Source organism: Mesoplodon densirostris, chromosome 2 (assembly GCF_025265405.1).
Source record: "Mesoplodon densirostris isolate mMesDen1 chromosome 2, mMesDen1 primary haplotype, whole genome shotgun sequence".
Taxonomy (NCBI): Eukaryota; Metazoa; Chordata; class Mammalia; order Artiodactyla; family Ziphiidae; genus Mesoplodon; species Mesoplodon densirostris.
In genome coordinates this window covers 90,256,075-90,274,557 of record NC_082662.1, presented here as the reverse complement: position 1 = coordinate 90,274,557, position 18,483 = coordinate 90,256,075, and the positions used below count along the sequence as shown (strand labels likewise).

Here is an 18,483-nt window from a genome sequence, read left to right as displayed (position 1 = left end):
GAAATGTCTAACAAAGACCTAGACGAATTAAAGAAAAAAAAGACAAAAAGATGAACAATACAATTAACTGAAAAGAACACTACACTAGAAGGAATCAATAGCAGAATAACTGAGGCAGAAGAACGGATAAGTGACCTGGAAGACAGAATGGTGGAATTCACTGCTACAGAACAGAATAAAAAAAAAAAGAATGAAAAGAAATGAAGGCAGCCTAAGAGACCTCTGGGACAACATTAAATGCAACAACATTCACATTATAGGGGTCCCAGAAGGAGAAGAGAGAGAGAGAAAGGACCAGAGAAAATATTTGAAGAGATTATAGTTGAAAACTTCCCTAACATGGGAAAGGAAATAGCCATCCAAGTCCAGGAAGAGCAGCAAGTCCCACACAGGATAAACCCAAGGAGAAACATGCCGAGACACATAGTAATCAAACTGGCAAAAATTAAAGACAAAGATAAATTATTGAAAGTACCAAGGGAAAAATGACAAATAACACACAAGGGACCTCCCATAAGATTAACAGCTGATTTCTCAGCAGAAACTCTGCAGTCCAGAAGGGAGTGGCATGATATACTTAAAGTGATGAAAGGGAAGACCTACAACCAAGATTACTCTACCTGGCAAGGATCTCATTCAGATTTGATGGAGAAATCAAAAGCTTTACAGACAAGCAAAAGCTAGGAGAATTCAGCACCACCAAACCAGCTCCATAACAAATGCTAAAGGAACTTCTCTAAGTGGGAAACACAAGAGAACAAAAGGACCTACAAAACCAAACCCAGAAAAATTAAGAAAATGGCAATAGGAACATGCATATTGATAATCACCTTAAATGTAAATGGATTAAATGCTCCAACCAAAAGACATGGTCTTGCTGAATGGATACAAAAACAAGACCCATATATATGCTGTCTACAAGAGACCCACTTCAGACCTAAGGACACGTACAGACTGAAAGTGAGGGGATGGAAAAACATATTCCATGCAAATGGAAATCAAAAGAAAGCTGGAGTAACAATACTCATATCAGAAAAAAGACTTTAAAATAAAGAATGTTACAAGAGACAAGGAAGAACACTACATAACAATCAAGGGATCGATCCAAGAAGAAGATATAATAATTATAAATATATATGTACCCAACATAGGAGCACCTCAATACATAAGGCAACTGCTAACAGCTACAAAAGAGGAAATCGACAGTAACACGATAATAGTGGGCACTTTAACACCTCACTTACACCACTGGACAGGTCATCCAAAATGAAAATAAATAAGGAAAGAGAAGCTTTAAATGACACAATAGACCAGATAGATTTAATTGATATTTATAGGACATTCCATCCAAAAACAGAAGACTACACTTTCTTCTCAAGTGTGCACAGAATATTCTCCAGGATAAATCACATCTTGGGTCACAAATCAAGCATCAGTAAATTTAACAAAATTGAAATCATATCAAGCATCTTTTCTGACTACAATGCTATGAGATTAGAAATGAATTACAGGGAAAAAAACATAAAATATACAAACAAATGGAGGCTAAACAATACATTACTAAATAACCAAGAGATCACTGAAGAAATCAAAGAGGAAGTCAAAAAATACCTAGAGACAAATGACAATGAAAACACGATGATCCAAAACCTATGGGATGCAGCAAAAGCAGTTTTAAGAGGGAAGTTTATAGCTATACTAGCCTACCTCAAGAAACAAGAAATATCTCAAATACAAAATCTAACCTTACACCTAAAGGAACTAGAGAATGAAGAACAAACAAAACCCAAAGTTAGCAGAAGGAAAGAAATCATAAAGATCAGAGCAGAAATAAATGAAATAGAAAGAAAACAATAGCAAAGGTTAATAAAACTAAAAGCTGTTTCTTTGAGAAGATAAACAAAATTGATAAACCATTAGTCAGACTCATCAAGAAAAAGAGGGAGAGGACTCAAATCAATAAAATTAGGAATGAAAAAGGAGAAGTTAAGACAGACACCGCAGAAATACAAAGAATCCTAAGAGACTACTACAAGCAACTCTATGCCAATAAAATGGACGACCTGGAAGAAATGGACAAATTCTTAGAAAGGTATAACCTTCCAAGACTGAACCAGGAAGAAACAGAAAATATGAACAGACCAATCACAAGTAATGAAATTGAAACTGTGATTAAAATCCTTCCAACAAACAAAAGTCCAGGACCAGATGGCTTCACAGGTGAATTCTATCAAACATTTAGAGAAGAGCTAACACCCATCCTTCTCAAACTCTTCCAAAAAATTGCAGAGGAAGGAACACTCCCAAACTCATTCTATGAGGCCACCATCACCTTGATACCAAAACCAGACAAAGCTACTCCAAAAAAAGAAAATTAAAGACCAATATCACTGGTGAATAGAGTTGCAAAAATCCTCAACAAAATACTAATAAACAGAATCCAACAGCACATTAAAAGGATCATACACCATGATCAAGTGGGATTTATCTCAGGGATGCAAGGATTCTTCAATATATGCAAATCAATCAATGTGATACACCATACTAACAAATTGAAGAATAAAAACCATATGATCATCTCAATAGATGCAGAAAAAGCTTTTGACAAAATTCAACACCCATTTATGATAAAAACTCTCCAGAAAGTGGGTATACAAGGAACCTACCTCCACATAATAAAGACCATATATGACAAACCCACAGCAAACATCATTCTCAATGGTGAAAAACTGAAAGCATTTCTTCTAAGGTCAGGAACAAGACAAGGATGTCTACTCTCACCACTCTTATTCAACATAGTCTTGAAACTTTTAGCCATGGCAATCAGAGAAGTAAAAGAAATAAAAGGAATCCAAATTGGAAAAGAAGAAGTAAAACTGTCACTCTTTGCAGATGACATGATACTATACATAGAGAATCCTAAAAATGCCACCAGAAAACTACTAGATTTAATCAATGAATTTGGTAAATTTTCAGGATACGAAATTAATGCACAGAAATCTCTTGCATTCCTATACACTAATGATGAAAAATCTGAAAGAGAAATTAAGGAAACACTCCCATTTACCATTGCAACAAAAAGAATAAAATACCTAGGAATAAACCTACCTAGGGAGACAAAAGACCTGTATGCAGAAAACTATAAGACACTGATGAAAGAAATTAAAGATGATACCAACAGATGGAGAGATATACCATGTTCTTGGATTGGAAGAATCAATATTGTGAAAATGACTATACTACCCAAAGCAATCTACAGATTCAACCCAATCCCTATCAAATTACCATTGGCATGTTTTATGGAACTAGAACAAATAATCTTAAAATCTGTATGGAGACACAAAAGACCCCGAATAGGCAAAGCAGTCTTGAGGGAAAAAAATGGAGCTGGAAGAATCAGACTCCCTGACTTCAGACTATACTACAAAGCTACGGTCATCAAGACAATATGGCACTGGCACAAAAACAGAAACATAGATCAATGGAACAAGATAGAAAACCCAGAGATAAACCCATGCACCTATGGTCAACTAATCTATGACAAAGGAGGCAAAGATATACAATGGAGAAAAGACAGTCTCTTCAATAAGTGGTGCTGGGAAAACTGGACAGCTACACATAAAAGAATGAAATTAGAACACTCTCTAACACCATACACAAAAATAAACTCAAAATGGATTAGAGACCTAAATGTGAGACAGGACGATATAAAACTCTTAGAGGAAAACATAGGAAGAACACTCTTTGACATAAGTCACAGCAAGACCTTTTTTGATCCACCTCCTAGAGTACTGGAAATAAAAACAAAAATAAACAAATGAGACCTAATGCAACTTCAAAGCTATTGCACAGCAAAGGACACCATAAACAAGATGGAAAGACAACCCTCAGAATGGGAGAAAATATTTTCAAACGAATCAATGGACAAAGGATTAATCTCCAAAATATATGAATTGCTCATGCAGGGGCTTCCCTGGTGGCGCAGTGGTTGAAAATCTGCCTGCCGATGCAGGGGACATGGGTTCATGCCCCGGTCCAGGAAGATCCCACATGCCGCGGAGTGGCTGGGCCCGTGGGCCATGGCGTTGAGCCTGCGCATCTGGAGCCTGTGCTCTGCAATGGGAGAGGCCACAGCAGTGAGAGGCCCACGTACAGCAAAAAAAAAAAAAAAAAAAAAAAAAAAAAGAGCTCATGCAGCTCAATATTAAAGAAACAAACAACCCAATCCAAAATTGGGCAGAGGACCTAAATAGACATTTCTCCAAAGAAGACATACAGATGGCCAGGAAGCACATGAAAAGCTGCTCAACATCACTAATTATTAGAGAAATGCAAATCAAAAGTACAGTGAGGTATCACCTCACACCAGTTAGAATGGGCATCATCAGAAAATCTTCAAACAACAAATGCTGGAGAGGGTGTGGAGAAAAGGGAACCCTCTTGCACTGTTGGTGGGAATGTAAATTGATAGAGCCACTATGGCAAACAGTATGGAGGTTCCTTAAAGACCTAAAAATAGAATTACCATATGATCCAGTAATCCCACTCCTGAGCATATACCGAGAGAAAACCATAATTCAAAAAGACAGGTGCATCCCAATGTTCATTGGAGCACTTTTTACGTTAGGCAGGTCATGGAAACAACCTAAATGCTCATCGACAGACAAATGGATAAAGAAGTTGTGGTACATATATACAATGGAATATTACTCAGCCATAAAAAGGGACGAAACTGAGTCATTTGTTGAGACATGGATGGATCTAGAGACTGTCATACAGAGTGAAGTAAGTCAGAAAGAGAAAAACAAATATCGTATATTAATGATTGTATGTGGAACCTAGAAAAAGGGTACAGATGAACCGGTTTGCAGGGCAGAAGTTGAGACATAGATGTAGAGAACAAACATATGGTCACCAAGGGGGGAAAACTGCGGTGGGGTGGGGATGGTGGTGTGCTGAATTGGGCGATTGGGATTGACATGTATACACTGATGTGTATAAAATTGATGACTAATAAGAACCTGCTGTATAAAAAAAAACAAAAAAAAGAAACTAAGCCCAATAAAAAAGTAAATATAAACATACTGAGCTAATTTTCTGAACCAGAATTTCAAGAGTGAAGTGGGTGTGCACTGGAAGACTTGTTGCTAGAAGCTGCTCCAGGAGACGTTAATGAACAGCCAGGTTTGGGAACCAATGAAATAGAAGATGACCAAGCCAAGATTTCAAACATCTTGTCTGGTAGGACAAATGGACCCAAATTAATGATTAATTTTATTATTAATAAATGTACACTATGAAACTTATAGGATATGTTAATTGTAGAACAGTTGAAAAATCTAGATGACTTTAAAGAAAAATATAAAAATCTCCTATACTCCCACTACTTTAGAAATAACTACTATGTACATTTTGGTGCATTTTATTACAATATTTTTTCAGTATACCCAAAACACAGATATGCAAATTTATATAAACACACATGTGTAAACCACGCAAGGAGGCCCATACACACAGTTTTGCATTCCACCTTTTGCACTTAATATTGTGTCATGAGCATTTCTCATTTAATTGAATTTTATTAATAAAAATATTGAATTTTATTCAGAATATTGTAATTTGCTTAATCAGTCTCCCTTTTTCTGCCTTTTAGGTTGTTTTGAATCTTTTGCTGTTATAAGTAGTTGTATGATAAAGTTCCTTATTTATAAAATTTTGACCACTTTTGTCTGACTATTTCCTCACTATTGGTCCCTAGAATTTAGTTAGCTCATCAAGGGGTAGGGATGTTTTAAAAATTCTTGATGCAGATTGGTAAAAGGACTTCAATGAAAAGTTATTTTAACTTATATTTCTGCAAAACAGTGTCCATTACCTCACTCTAATTAGGAATATTATAAGTAAAAGATCCTTTAGCAATATAAGTAGAGCAAAAATAGTGTCTTATTTTGATGTCTTAATCAGATTTCTGATATTAGTGTGGTCAAATATTTTTCATAATTTTCTTGGCTATTTGTATTATTTATTTTTAAAAATTTCCTGTTTGTGATGGCTACCTATTTTTGGGTAAAGCCTATTAATTAGTTAATCAACAATTTGTAAGAACTCTTTGAATTAGGAATAGTAACCTTTTGTTTGCCATACTAGTTGTAAATAATTTTTCCTATTTGCCTTTAAATTTTATTTATGGTGTTCCTAGGAGTACTGAAAGTTTTTTCCTATTGCTTTTATGTTTTTAATATCTTTTACTATCTGAGATACAGTAATTATTCACCCATATTTTCTTCCAGTTTCCTAAAGAGTTAAAAAAGACTCTTAAATCCAGCCTACTTAATTTTGATTTATGGTAAATGCTGAGGGTCTAATATTTTTTTCCCAAATTTTAAACTAAGTCTGAAGTTTTGTCAAATAATTCTTTCTTATTGGTTTACGTTTTTGTTTACTAATTTTATCATTTACTAACTTTTATCATTTACACACAAAAAAATGTACATTAGGGCCTGGCTCTAGGTTATTTGTATAGTGTCTTTAGTTATAGGTTTTCGTACTATGTAGCACCAATGAGATAATTTAACATTTTATTGGGCAAGTTTTCCTTTGTTGCTTTTCTCTAAGTCTCTATTTTTGGACGTTGAATTTGCTTCCACTTTTGTACTATATACTATAAGAAATGATTTTGTTATGCTATGAACATCTTAGGAATCCATCTTGTATGCATCTCTTATTTCTCTTAGTATAAATTTCCTTGTTAAGGAAATTCTTGGTCAAAGGGTAAAACAGTTTTTGAGTTTTCTTTTACCAATTGCCAAATTATCCTGTTTTAACAATTTCATGGTGCCATCAGAAGTGAACAAGAATGCCTTGTTAGAGATTTTGATTGGAATTGCATTAAACTTAAAATAAATTTGAAAATATATGACAGCTTTTTTTGTATTCAAACTTTACCTCAAGGAATGGTGTTCTTCTCTAGACATATATATTATATCACTTAGTAAAGTTTCACTATATATATCCTGCACAGTTCCTTAGTAGGTATAAAAACATAAAGGTTTCTTCATATAAATTCTGCACATTTTCTAAATAGGATTATTTTTAGGTTTCAACAGTTTAAAAAAAATGTAGCTATCAGGAATGGGATGTTTTCACATTACAATTTCTGACTAATTATTGTTTTTCAGAAAACTATTGATCTTTATATATTCATTGTGTATCTGAATACTGAGCTTTCAAGTTAATTCATTATTAATTTTAGAGACACTGAAGTGAGGACCAGAGAGTTTATCAGCTTCCCCAAGTCATGAAGTTGGTCTAGTGTTGGAATTGGTATTGAGCCTAATTTTCTATAATTCCAAAGATAATGTTCCTTACACTACTCCTTATCACTTCCCAAATATATCTGTAGAAATACGATTAGCCAAACAAGGGAAATTATAGCAGTAAGGTCTCTGTACTGGTCAGAGTGTTCTGTTCAACTCTCAGCACCAAATTTTAAGAGTGACACTGACATTTAAAAGAGTGTCTAGAATGAGCCTGTGATATGAGGAATGATTGAAGGCAAGAAAATAAAGCTGTACAGCTTCAATGGCTAGAGTCATGATTGGGAAGCAGTTAAAAGAAACTAGATTCTGGCACATTATGTCAGAACTCTTAACACAGAGAGTTGTTCTCAAATGGAATAGGGTATTTTGGGAGGTATTAATCCACCTGATATTGGAAGTGCTCAAGGAGAAACTGGGTGAGCATCACTTGAGCATGATGTAATGGGGATGGGAATGTGGATGAAGAAATCCCTCAGTTTTCTCCTGGTCCTATGATTATTTCTGAATTTAGCTTTGAAAAACCCTAATTCTTATGTTAGCCATGGGAATTGGATGTAGTTATCACTACTACTTATGGGGTGAATTAAAAAGCACAAATTTTCTAAACCTCATTTTATTTAGTAAATTTAGTCTTCTTTCCCAGCTTTACAACAAATTCTGACGGATCTCTAAATAGAATCTGGTTTATGTTCTACTCTTTTATTCCTTTGTCTACACTTTCCTGTTTGTTCTAATGAATTGTGACAAAACAAAACAAGGATAAACAACAAACACAGAACAAACTCTTGAATAATCAAAGGGTGATGGTAAACTTGGCTATGTCTTCAGTAAAAAAAAAAATCTGTTAGCTGGGCAGACAATCATTAGCTGTCTCCCTCCTTTCAGCTTGATGGTATTCACTCATTCACTTATTCGTGATGGGTTTTTTGGGCTCCAGCTAGTGTGGAGCTCAGTGTTGGGGGGCTGTGAGAGATGCAACAATGTCTTTGCCTTAAGAAATCCTGGCTGGAAGGGAAGAGACTATGTAATGGAAGTGGGATGGGGAGAAGGTAACCGAGGCTTAGAATATGGGATGCTCCAAAAAATGATTCTGTCCCAATCCTGTTAAAGCAATAACAAATGCTTCTGCAAAGGCATCACATTCTTTCCTTTCCCACTTCTACTCCTATCAGCCTGGGGAAGAGGAGAGGAGACTGCAGGGTGTGAAGGACTGGTTTGGGTTAAAAAAGGGGACTACATGAAGCAGAACCTCCATAGATTCTTCTCCTTGCTTCACTTCAAACTTTATTAAGAGTGAACAACAGAGGAAGTTCTGAACAAGGGTGAGGTTACTAGAATTTATTGTGATGTTATGAGCAGAGACTCTGCCATTTTCTACTATTTAACTAATCCCTTAGCTTTCCTTGGTCTTAGGTTTTTCACCTATAAAATGGGGATGGCAACATCTGCTTTTGAAAATACTCATAGGACTGTTTGGACAAATCAGATAATGAATGTGAAAGTTTTTATTTTTAAAGTCTAAATGCTACGCAAGAATAGGTTATTATTATTATTTTTTTAAATTGAAGTATAATTTACAATGTGTTCGTTTCAAGTGTACAGCAAAGTGATTCAGTTATATATATATATATATATATATATATATATATATATATATATATATATATATATATATATATATATATATATATATATAACTGAATAGGTCCTTGTTGGTTATCTATTTTATATATAATAATGTGTATATGTAAACCCCAAACTGTTATTATTTTTTCCATCTTTTTAAAAAAAATTGAAGTACAAAAAAAATTGAAGTACAGTTGATTTATAATGTTATGTTAATTTCTTCTGTACAGAAAAGTGATTCAGTTTATATATCTATATATATATATATATTCATTTTAATATTCTTTTCCATTATGGTTTATCTCAGGATGTTGAATATAGTTCCCTGTGCTGTATAGTAGGACCTTGTTGTTTATCCATTCTATATGTAATAGTTTGCATCTACTAACCCCAAACTCCTAAACTATAATTCAAAGAGATAATGCACCCCTATGTTCATAGCAGCACTATTCACAGTAGCCAAGACATGGAAACAGCCTAAATGTCCATCAATAGATGAAAGGATAAAGAAGATGTGGTACATATATACCTTGGAGTATTACTCAGCCATAAAAAGGAATGAAATAATGCCATTTGCAGCAGCATGGATGGACCTAGATATTATCATACTAAGTAAAGTAAGTCAGAAAGAGAAAGACAAATACCATAGGATATCACTTATTTGTGGAATCTAAAATATGACACAAATGAACTTATTTACAAAACAGAAACAGACTCATGGACAGAGAACAGACTTGTGGTTACCAAGGGAGAGGGGGATGGGGGAGGGATGGACTGGGAGTTTGGTGTTATTATTATTTTTAATTGCAGAATTCTTGTGCTTAGAATATGTCTTTATATCTATATTTGTTAGCATAGATTGATTTTGAGTAGCTCTTGTAGCTCCTTTTAACATGTTGTATCACCCCATATCAATCACTGATGCAGTTACACATTGAAAACTTGATGCTTAAGACAGAAGCCAGAGGTTCAGAAAATAACCTGGCTCTATGTCTGAAATGGTTAGAGTGAATCCATTCACTGGGGTTTTACATAAAAACCGTAAGTTCAGATCTCACTCAAACTGCTCCTATGGTGTTTTAGGAAAATAGACATGTCACAGGGTTCCTGGTGAGGAAACTTCTTGAGCTCCCCAGAATGACACCACTGCCATTTAAATAAATAAAAAATTAAAATATTCTTATTTTATTTCAAGAGAAGCTAGGTAGTTTGAGACTTTAGATTAGGAAGTGGAAGCTCTGTTTTGGTTTTAGCCTGAACTATGCTGTACTTGTTTAGACTCTTGTTAGACTAACTCTCTGGTTTGTTTTAATCACAGCTTTTCCTTTTCACCATCTAGTAATGTTGAGAAAGTTCATGGGGATCCTTGTCAGTAGAGGGCTTTGCAAAGTAGCATTATCACTCTGCAGCACACTGGAAAAACCACCCCTGGTTATCAAAAGGCAGTTTCCTTAATAAGCTATCAAAATTATTATACCTCATCACATGGTCTCCTTTGTGGGTGGGCTATTATGTTTGGCAAAGAAATGTGGCATAGTACTTTTGTTTGAAGAAACCTTTCCCTCTCTGGAAGAAACATGTAATCTCAGTATAGCACTGTGGAAAACTGTGCGGAGGCTTTATTGTTTGAATATAGTGGCACAGGACATCTTTACTTAGGAGATTCCTGTATCTCCACATACCATCTTTATGTGAATGTCTTGTGATGCTCATGACAAATTGGGAACTCTTCCCATAACTTTGTCTTAACCACGAGGTACAGTGGAACAATGGTTCATTATGCTTCCTTTTAGTCATTATTACTTTAAGGAGTCCTTAGAGCTCTAAATAACACAGCGATCCAAACACATGTTAAGGTCTAACTTCTGTCAAGATCCAGGCTGGCTTGCACTTGTTTTCACGCTCTCATTTGTACAGGAAGAATGAACAGGGAAAAAAATGTACCTGGCCAGCAGCCTGGGCTTCTTGGACATGTGACCTGTGAAGTCATACATGAGGGCACCATGCTCAGAAGGGCCCAGTGCTTAGTCTGAATGCTTTTAAACTTCTGCTGTTACCACCTTGAAATTCTGAACACTTTTTGAACAGGGATCCCCACGTGTTCATCGTGTACAGGGCCTCACAAATTATGTAGCAGGTCCTGCTTTGAGGTCATTAACTGTTTTATTAACTGTTAGAAGATCCCAGATATTGAAAAAAAAAGAGAACGAGATGAGGTGGGGTGTCTAGTGAGAGGAAACATGTACTGAGGAAGTAACTATTAATAGATGTGTGTATTTATGTTATTGTTTTAATAGTGGTCTTTTGTATTGGGTAGATTTCTGTTTTATGTAAAGAGATTTCAACCGCCTACATTCCTATGTTTACAAGTCTAGAAAAAATTCCTTGGGAGTGGAACAAAATAGGGAGTGGATCCGGGGAAATGTGAGAGCTCTTGATAATTCTGCATCATGAGCAGGTTTGGCCTGCAAATCTGTTGCTCAGATTCCAGCATCAGGCCTTTAAGTGGCTTATTACCAAATGGAGTCAGTCCTAGGCAGGTGCTTGTCCTTGTGATTATTGCTGTTGTCTAACTTTTGACCAAGCTCACCTCCTTCATCTATGATCAAATGTCACCCTCTCCATGAGGCCCATCCTGACCATGCTACTGCAAATTGCAACCCATCCCATACCACTCCTGATGCTCCTGATTCCCTTTTCTTCACTTATTTTAATATGAATGCATGAGGTTTGGCACACAGTAAGTGCTCAATAACCATGAATTGAATAAAGGGAATGAGAGAATGAGTGGATAACATGCATTTCTAACATTAAAGGTTAAGCTTGGAAAAGAGTAAAAATATCAGCTTTATTCTTACCCCCTTTCTCCTCAGCTGGTTTGTTCTCTGTACATTGATTCTAGTTCTCAGAATTCTTCTGAGCTCACCCCCCTCACCCCAAACAGTACTATTTTTGTGAATCTATGGTCTCTAGCCAGTTTAAGATCTAAGAGTTTTCCAGTCTGAGTCTCCCCATGTTATTTAGTAACAGTATTTTCTAATGTCACCATCGGCGTGGAGATAAGAAAACATGTTCCTTGTTGGAGGAGGATGTGAGCAGTATAGGATATTACTGGTCACAGGGTATCTTGCTATTTCTGAGGGAAATTTACCTGCGCCTTTTCATCATTCTTTGGTGTGGACCACGTTTGCTTCCAGAGAGGAACTCTGTAGGGATAACTCTTTCAGTCCTTCATCTCACCCTTCCCAAGAACACTGGAGACATTGGTATTGTCAGTTCCAGTGATATTCAAAGCGCATTTCAAATCGCTACCCTACTTCAGTAGCTCTCCTTTTGTAGCAAAATCAGCTATTTGTTAAAACACTATGTACTAACTTAAACCTCAGGAGACTTTTTAATCAATGTAATATTTAATTAGTTTGAAGTACCCTGTTTTCCACTTAGAGTTGGAAACTAAACTCTTTGGCTAAGATATACTTTGACCATTAATTTAGTAAGTGAAGAGTTGGTACAGGTGTACCTCATTTTATTGTGCTTCACTTTTATTTCGTTCCATAGATACTGCTTTTTTCTTTTTTTTTTACAGTTTGAAGGTTTGTGACAACCGGACGCGGAGCAAGTCTATTGGCGCCATTTTTTCAACAACATTTGATCACTTTTACATTTTGCTGATTGTTACAATGCTTCAAACTTTTTCATTATTATTATATTTGTTATGGTGATCTGTGATCAGTGATCTTTTTGTTTGTTTTTTTTTCATTGTGAGCAGTCTTTTTTTTTAATTGAAGTATAGTTGACTTACAATATTATATTAGTTTCAGGTGCACAACCTAGCAATTCAATATTTTTATAGATTGCACTCCATACAAATTTATTATAAAATACTGACTGTATTCCCTGTGCCATACATTACCTCCTTGTAACTTATTTATTTTATACCTAATAGTTTGTACCTTTAATCCCCTTTGCCTATTTTGCCTCTCACCCCTCCCCCTACTCTGGTAACCACTAGTTTTTCCTCTGTGTCTGTGAGTCTGCTTCTGTTTTGCTATAATTGTTTGTTTGTTTTATTTTTTAGATTTCACATATAAGTGAAAACATACAGTATTTCTTTGTCTGCGATCAGTGATCTTTGATGTTACTATGGCAAAAAGATTACAACTCGCTGAAGACTAATGATGGTTAGCATTTTTTAGCAATAAAGTCTTTTTTAATTAAGGTATGTACATTATTTTTTAGACATAATACTATTGCATTATGTTATACAGTCCAAACATAAGTTTTATCTCTACTGGGAAACTAAAACATTTGTGTGACTCACTTTTTTGTGATATTTGCTTTATTGCAGTGGCCTAGAACCAAACCTGCAGTATCTCCAAGGTATGCCTGTACATGGATAAAGTAATGAAGGAGAAACATGAGAGTAAGTGTACAAAATATAACCCATATTTGGTATACCCAAATGAGGTGCCTTCTTTTAAACAATCATTTCTGTGTACTTTCATAATTTTGTCTTTATTTTCTTTAAGTCTTTTTTTTTTTTTTTTTTTTGGCCTCGCCCTGTGGCTTACGGGATCTTAGTTGCCCAACCAGGGATCGAATCCGCCCCCTCAGCAGTGAAAACACAGAGTCCTCACCACTGGGCCGCCAGGGAATTCCCCCTCTTAAAGTCTTTGAGAAGGACTTCTGACTAATCTAAAATTCAACTTACTGATATGAGAAATGAATGGCACCATCACAGTAATTTAGTTTTCAGTTTGAGAGCCTGGTGTCACATTCCATCTACTTACTATGCTTAATCTGATTTTTTAAAAAGAGGAACAATAAGACTGGCACTTGATTCTGTCAAGTTATAGGCATATACATTTGTTTTTTAAATTCCTTGCAGTGGAAATAATGACTTTTTGGACGCTCAAAATCATGTGGAATAAATATAACAGTGAAGATTATTTCATTTCACAGCCAGGAATTGGAGGGATGAATTTTAGTATAATAATCAAATAGATCTTCCTTAGACTGTCACAGGTTTTTTATTTTTTCTAACAAAGTGCCTATGAGTTGCTGTGTTGGGTTACATTGGGCAATTGTCTTATGATTTTGTTCTTAAAGTATACAAAAATTATTTCAGTGTAGGGAAATAGGAAAACAGTTAAAATGAGGATATTGTCTCTGAGTTTTAGTCTAGGTCAGAGATTTTGAAGATTTTAAGTACTTCCAAAAGTGAAACAATCCCTGCAAACTCTCTGGACACTGTGTGTTTTCATTTCCCCAGGGGGAAGGGCAATAGCTGAGGTGGCTTCCTGCGTAAGGCAAGGGTGGAGAAAGCTGGCATTTCCCAGGGTGTCCAGGAGGGAGATGAGTGGATGTGTGGTTTCCATGGACACACCACTGCTCCATTTTTTCCTTTTAGGTGGTGACCAATGTGACTGGACTTAGTCTGGTGAGGTATACACTATTGGAGATTTGCTCCCACAAACTCTTCTCAATTTTTTCTCTACAATCTTTATACAAGTATCTTACTTCCAAAATAGAATTACTTTGTGATTTTACTTTGGAGATTTGCTTAATTCTTTCTAATGGGATATGGTTAAGCTAATGAAATATTCCAAAAAGTAGTTGTTATTTTATTTTATTTTTTAAATGATCATAACAACACACACCAGTATATTCAGGAACCTATTTATTCTCTTGTCTGCTTGTAAGGCATTTAAGGCATTATGACTTTTGTTCTAGCTCTATTTGCATTTGGAGCCCTCAGTGAAAATTCCAGTTTTCCTGAATAACTGTATGCAGTCATACCTTTAGAACACATGCTTCTTTAGTACGAGTTGTAAGGTGCACTGGGTGTAAAAAGGGTGGAAGCAAGTGTGGGCTGTGATTCAAAAAGGAAAATGTGGAACAAGGGGCTACTTGTGGATTTCATTGGATACATGATTTAATTTAGTTAATTAGGATATGGAAGCATCAGGAAAAGCGGAGCTTGTGCCCACACAACTCACACAGTCTAATACAGTAACCTTTAGACAACAGCTGTAACCTAAAAGGCCCACGCCAAAAACAACAGAGCAGGGCCAGTTCCTGTCCCTTAAAGCAGGACAGCTGAAATGGTGGCTGAGTTTAACAACAAAAAAGAACAAAGCAAAACAAACAATAATCCAAACCAAGGTTTTCTGAAAGGAAAATGTACTAATTAGAAGTTGGACATTTCGAGAACACTGTCTTATGGAAAAGTGCCAATTTTATCTGTGGATTTTTGGTTCCTAACCATTGGCTGAGAAAATATTTCAAGTTATTGCATCTTTCTGGGTGGAAATGAACCATTGTATCCTTCTAATAAAAATTCTAAATTGGGCTTAGCATAGTAATAATTTATGCTGTGGGACTTTGAAGAGCAAAGAGTAATATCTTTCTACCCACCCTGATTTTGCATCAGTTTTCTTTTCACAAGGCAATGAAGAGTTATTTTTATAGATAGTAATGTCCAATATACATTGAAATTAATAAATCTGCATCTGTGATATTATGCATCAGTTTTTAAAAAGTACTCCTGACGGTTAATTTCAGTGGCAGAAAATGCTGAAAAATTGGGATGTTGATTTCCAAAGTGTTTTTTCTTTAAAAAAATTATAAATTATAGCTAATGATAAGTGATTTCCAGGTTACTGCCAAATAGAGGATTTTGGAAAATTAAAAAAAAAAAAGCTGGATCATTTAAGGAAAGTAATTCATTTCACACTTTGACTCTTTCCCAGAACAAACATAAAAAATGCACTATCCTCCTTCCCGGTATTAACGAAATATTTTCCAAATCCATTGCATTGCATGCATTGCATTCCTTTATCAGGATCTTATTCAGTTTGTGACTCTGCTGGAAACTGATATCTTAGAATTAATCTGATACATGCTTTTACCTACTTTTCTCTTGTTTAATGCTTAGCTTAAGTACGACAACATTCATTTTAATTTTGTTAGGCTTTCTGGACACACTTCCACAACTACAAATAAAAAGTTTCAAGTCATTTGTTTTATTTCTTTTTCTCTCCTCCTTTTAAAATATTTTAACTTTTTGGTGAATTAATTGTTTAAAAAAGTTTCCAAGTTAGGAATCTGTTTTTTGATCTATTGTTTGTCGAATATAAATTTAAGGAAAATCTGCATTTTTTTAAGGTACATAGAAGGTTAACCAATCTGCTTTAAAAGCTTCTGACTGCTATTTAAAACATAGGCACAGTTTTTGTGGAAATCAAGAACATTTGCCCTGTACTCAGGTTCGGAAAACCAAGAGTTACAGAGGGTCACCAGGGTTAAGAGAGTGGCAGAGACCCGTCGTCCATGAAAGGTGACAGTTCTGTTTTTCCACTTATGGGGCTCAGCGGCTGGGGCAGATAGCAACGCGTCTGTTGTTCGTATGAACAACCTTCTCCATGAGTTATAACTGTATGCAAAACTTACTGTGATGGCCTGGAGTCTCTCCTTCACCAGCTCAGCTTCTTCCATTCTAGAAGTCAAGGATAGGCAGCCAGTGAGGGAAGTCCAAAACTACCATAAAGCAGGAGCCTCCTTGGGGAGAGGAGTGGAGGTGACAGAGAAGCAGGGAGAAATCCGCTTTGGCAGCGGTGGAGAAAAGCAGAAATCCCCGGCTCGGCAGGAGCGTCTCTGAGCAGATGTACAGATCAGGCCAGACACATGTAATGAGGATATGCTGGGGAAGCAGACGCTGAGGCTGCTAGCACGGGCTGACTGACAAGTTTGAACGGCAGCCGTACAAGCCCTTTTCCTTCAGGAGCTGCCAGCTCTTTGTTGTAATGTGCACAGTTAGCAAGGCACATTTTCTTATTAACTGTTCCTTACCCAATTCATTCTTTTCTAGGAGTAGCACTAGAAGCCCATGCACTGAATGCTTAATCAGCCTCTGCTCTAGCCACACACAACCAAATCTCTGCATCTGTGGGTCTGTGTGTATTTGTACAAAGTTGTTTACCTGTACTGTCCTCCAGAGTTGCAAAGACAAAGCCTTACCTTGACTGGGTCAAGTCACTTGCTTGCCTTTCTTCCTTTAATTGCATTTAGATAAGAATACAAAATTCTAGAGTAACTTTAGAATTTAATATAGTGGTAAATTTACATCAGGCTGCCCTTGCCTTTCCCTTCCCCTCCTACTTCAGCAGTTTGTTTCAAATTTTGGAATCTTTAGGTCGTGGAGAACTCAAAGGCATTAACGTGACTCTGTTAAGAACTTGGTCCACCAGCTGTGTTCAGTGTGGTTTAAATGTCAAGTACCACCCTCCCTTATTTCTTGTCTTGGATTTCTATGGAATGCAGTTCTTTCTTGGATCCTATTCAGCAATGACACTCAGGAAGTTGCCCATCTTGACCTCACCAGTTATGCAAGAGAAAGGAATGAGACTTTGAAAGTGTGATGAGACATTCTGTAACTCATGTAGTCCAACACCATGTGAGTATTTCCTGGCCCTTTAGAAAGAAGAAGTCAAGCCCAGTGAAACTCTTAGGTCAAAGCAGAGTCTGGGAAGCTTTATGACTGACTTTGTTTTCTTTTCCCCACCATTTCTTTAATTAAATTTTGATGTAATAAATCCTAATTACCATCTACCTCATTGTTACATGTTTAGATGCTATCAAGCACCTTCATATCAACATTCAGTTGAAGAGATTAAAAGGATACCCCAAACATTGAACAGATGTTCTAATTTCCTTTGCATTATTGATATCAGTAATAATAATGGCTAGCATTTGTTCAGTACTCTCTATAGGCAAATGCTTTACATTGGATTTATCTTACAAGGTGCTGGCAGATATTAGCCCTATTTTAAAAATGAGGGAACTGAGGCTCAGAGAGGTAATTTGTCACACAGGTAATAAGTAGCAATGCCAGGATTGGAACCTGGACTTTCTAATAGCCATTCATCAGTTCTGCCCAAGAAACAGGGCAAGGTGAAACACAGGCTGAAGGTTACATCAGTTGTTATGAGAAAGAGTTGGGCCCCCAGCCTCCTCCTCCATCTAGCTCCCAGAACACTTAGAGCTGGGTATAAACCCCTTAGTTAGAACTCTGTGGGGATCTCCTCCGGGTAAGCTTTGTGGCCCTAGTGAGAAAAGATTTCCCCATATTGTCATTTAAAGTCACCCTACCATAGAACCCTAAGGTGAAACTCACCAGTTTCCACAGTCTGAAGTCGTACATGAGTGTAGTTTGTCTTTACTCATACATCCTCAAGAGACATTTAGGGAGACTAGAGAATGGGAGAATTGACCAGGTGTGGGCCAAGCTTGATTGCTATTGGATGGATATTTAAGCTTAAAAGATCAAACCTTTAAACTTTTTGATTTTGTTTATCTGCAGATCCTGGCTGAAATTAAAGACAAGAGAGTGGTAGTGATAAACATCTCAGTCAGAATTGCATAGTTGCTGCTCAGAACAGATGGCAGCCATCCAATTATTAGTCTGGATCTTTTCCTAAAACCAATTTACCTCTTAAATCTCATTTCTGTAATGGGAAAGCCCAAGTGTTTTCTAGTG

At 36.2% G+C, this 18,483-nt stretch overlaps 1 protein-coding gene across 1 annotated transcript in view; it reads right to left on the bottom strand.

Moving 5' to 3' along the window:
* Nucleotides 1–17,197, bottom strand: part of PALMD (palmdelphin) — a 55,329-nt gene extending 38,132 nt beyond the window's left edge. Inside the window, exons 1-2 of the mRNA XM_060090177.1 lie at nt 16,965–17,197; nt 16,398–16,443 (exon numbers count right to left, since the gene is read on the bottom strand). Of these exons, the coding sequence (XP_059946160.1) occupies nt 16,398–16,443; nt 16,965–17,011 (93 nt within the window). The 5' untranslated portion in view covers nt 17,012–17,197. The remainder of the gene's footprint in view (nt 1–16,397; nt 16,444–16,964) is intronic.
* Nucleotides 17,198–18,483: the final 1,286 nt, after the last annotated feature.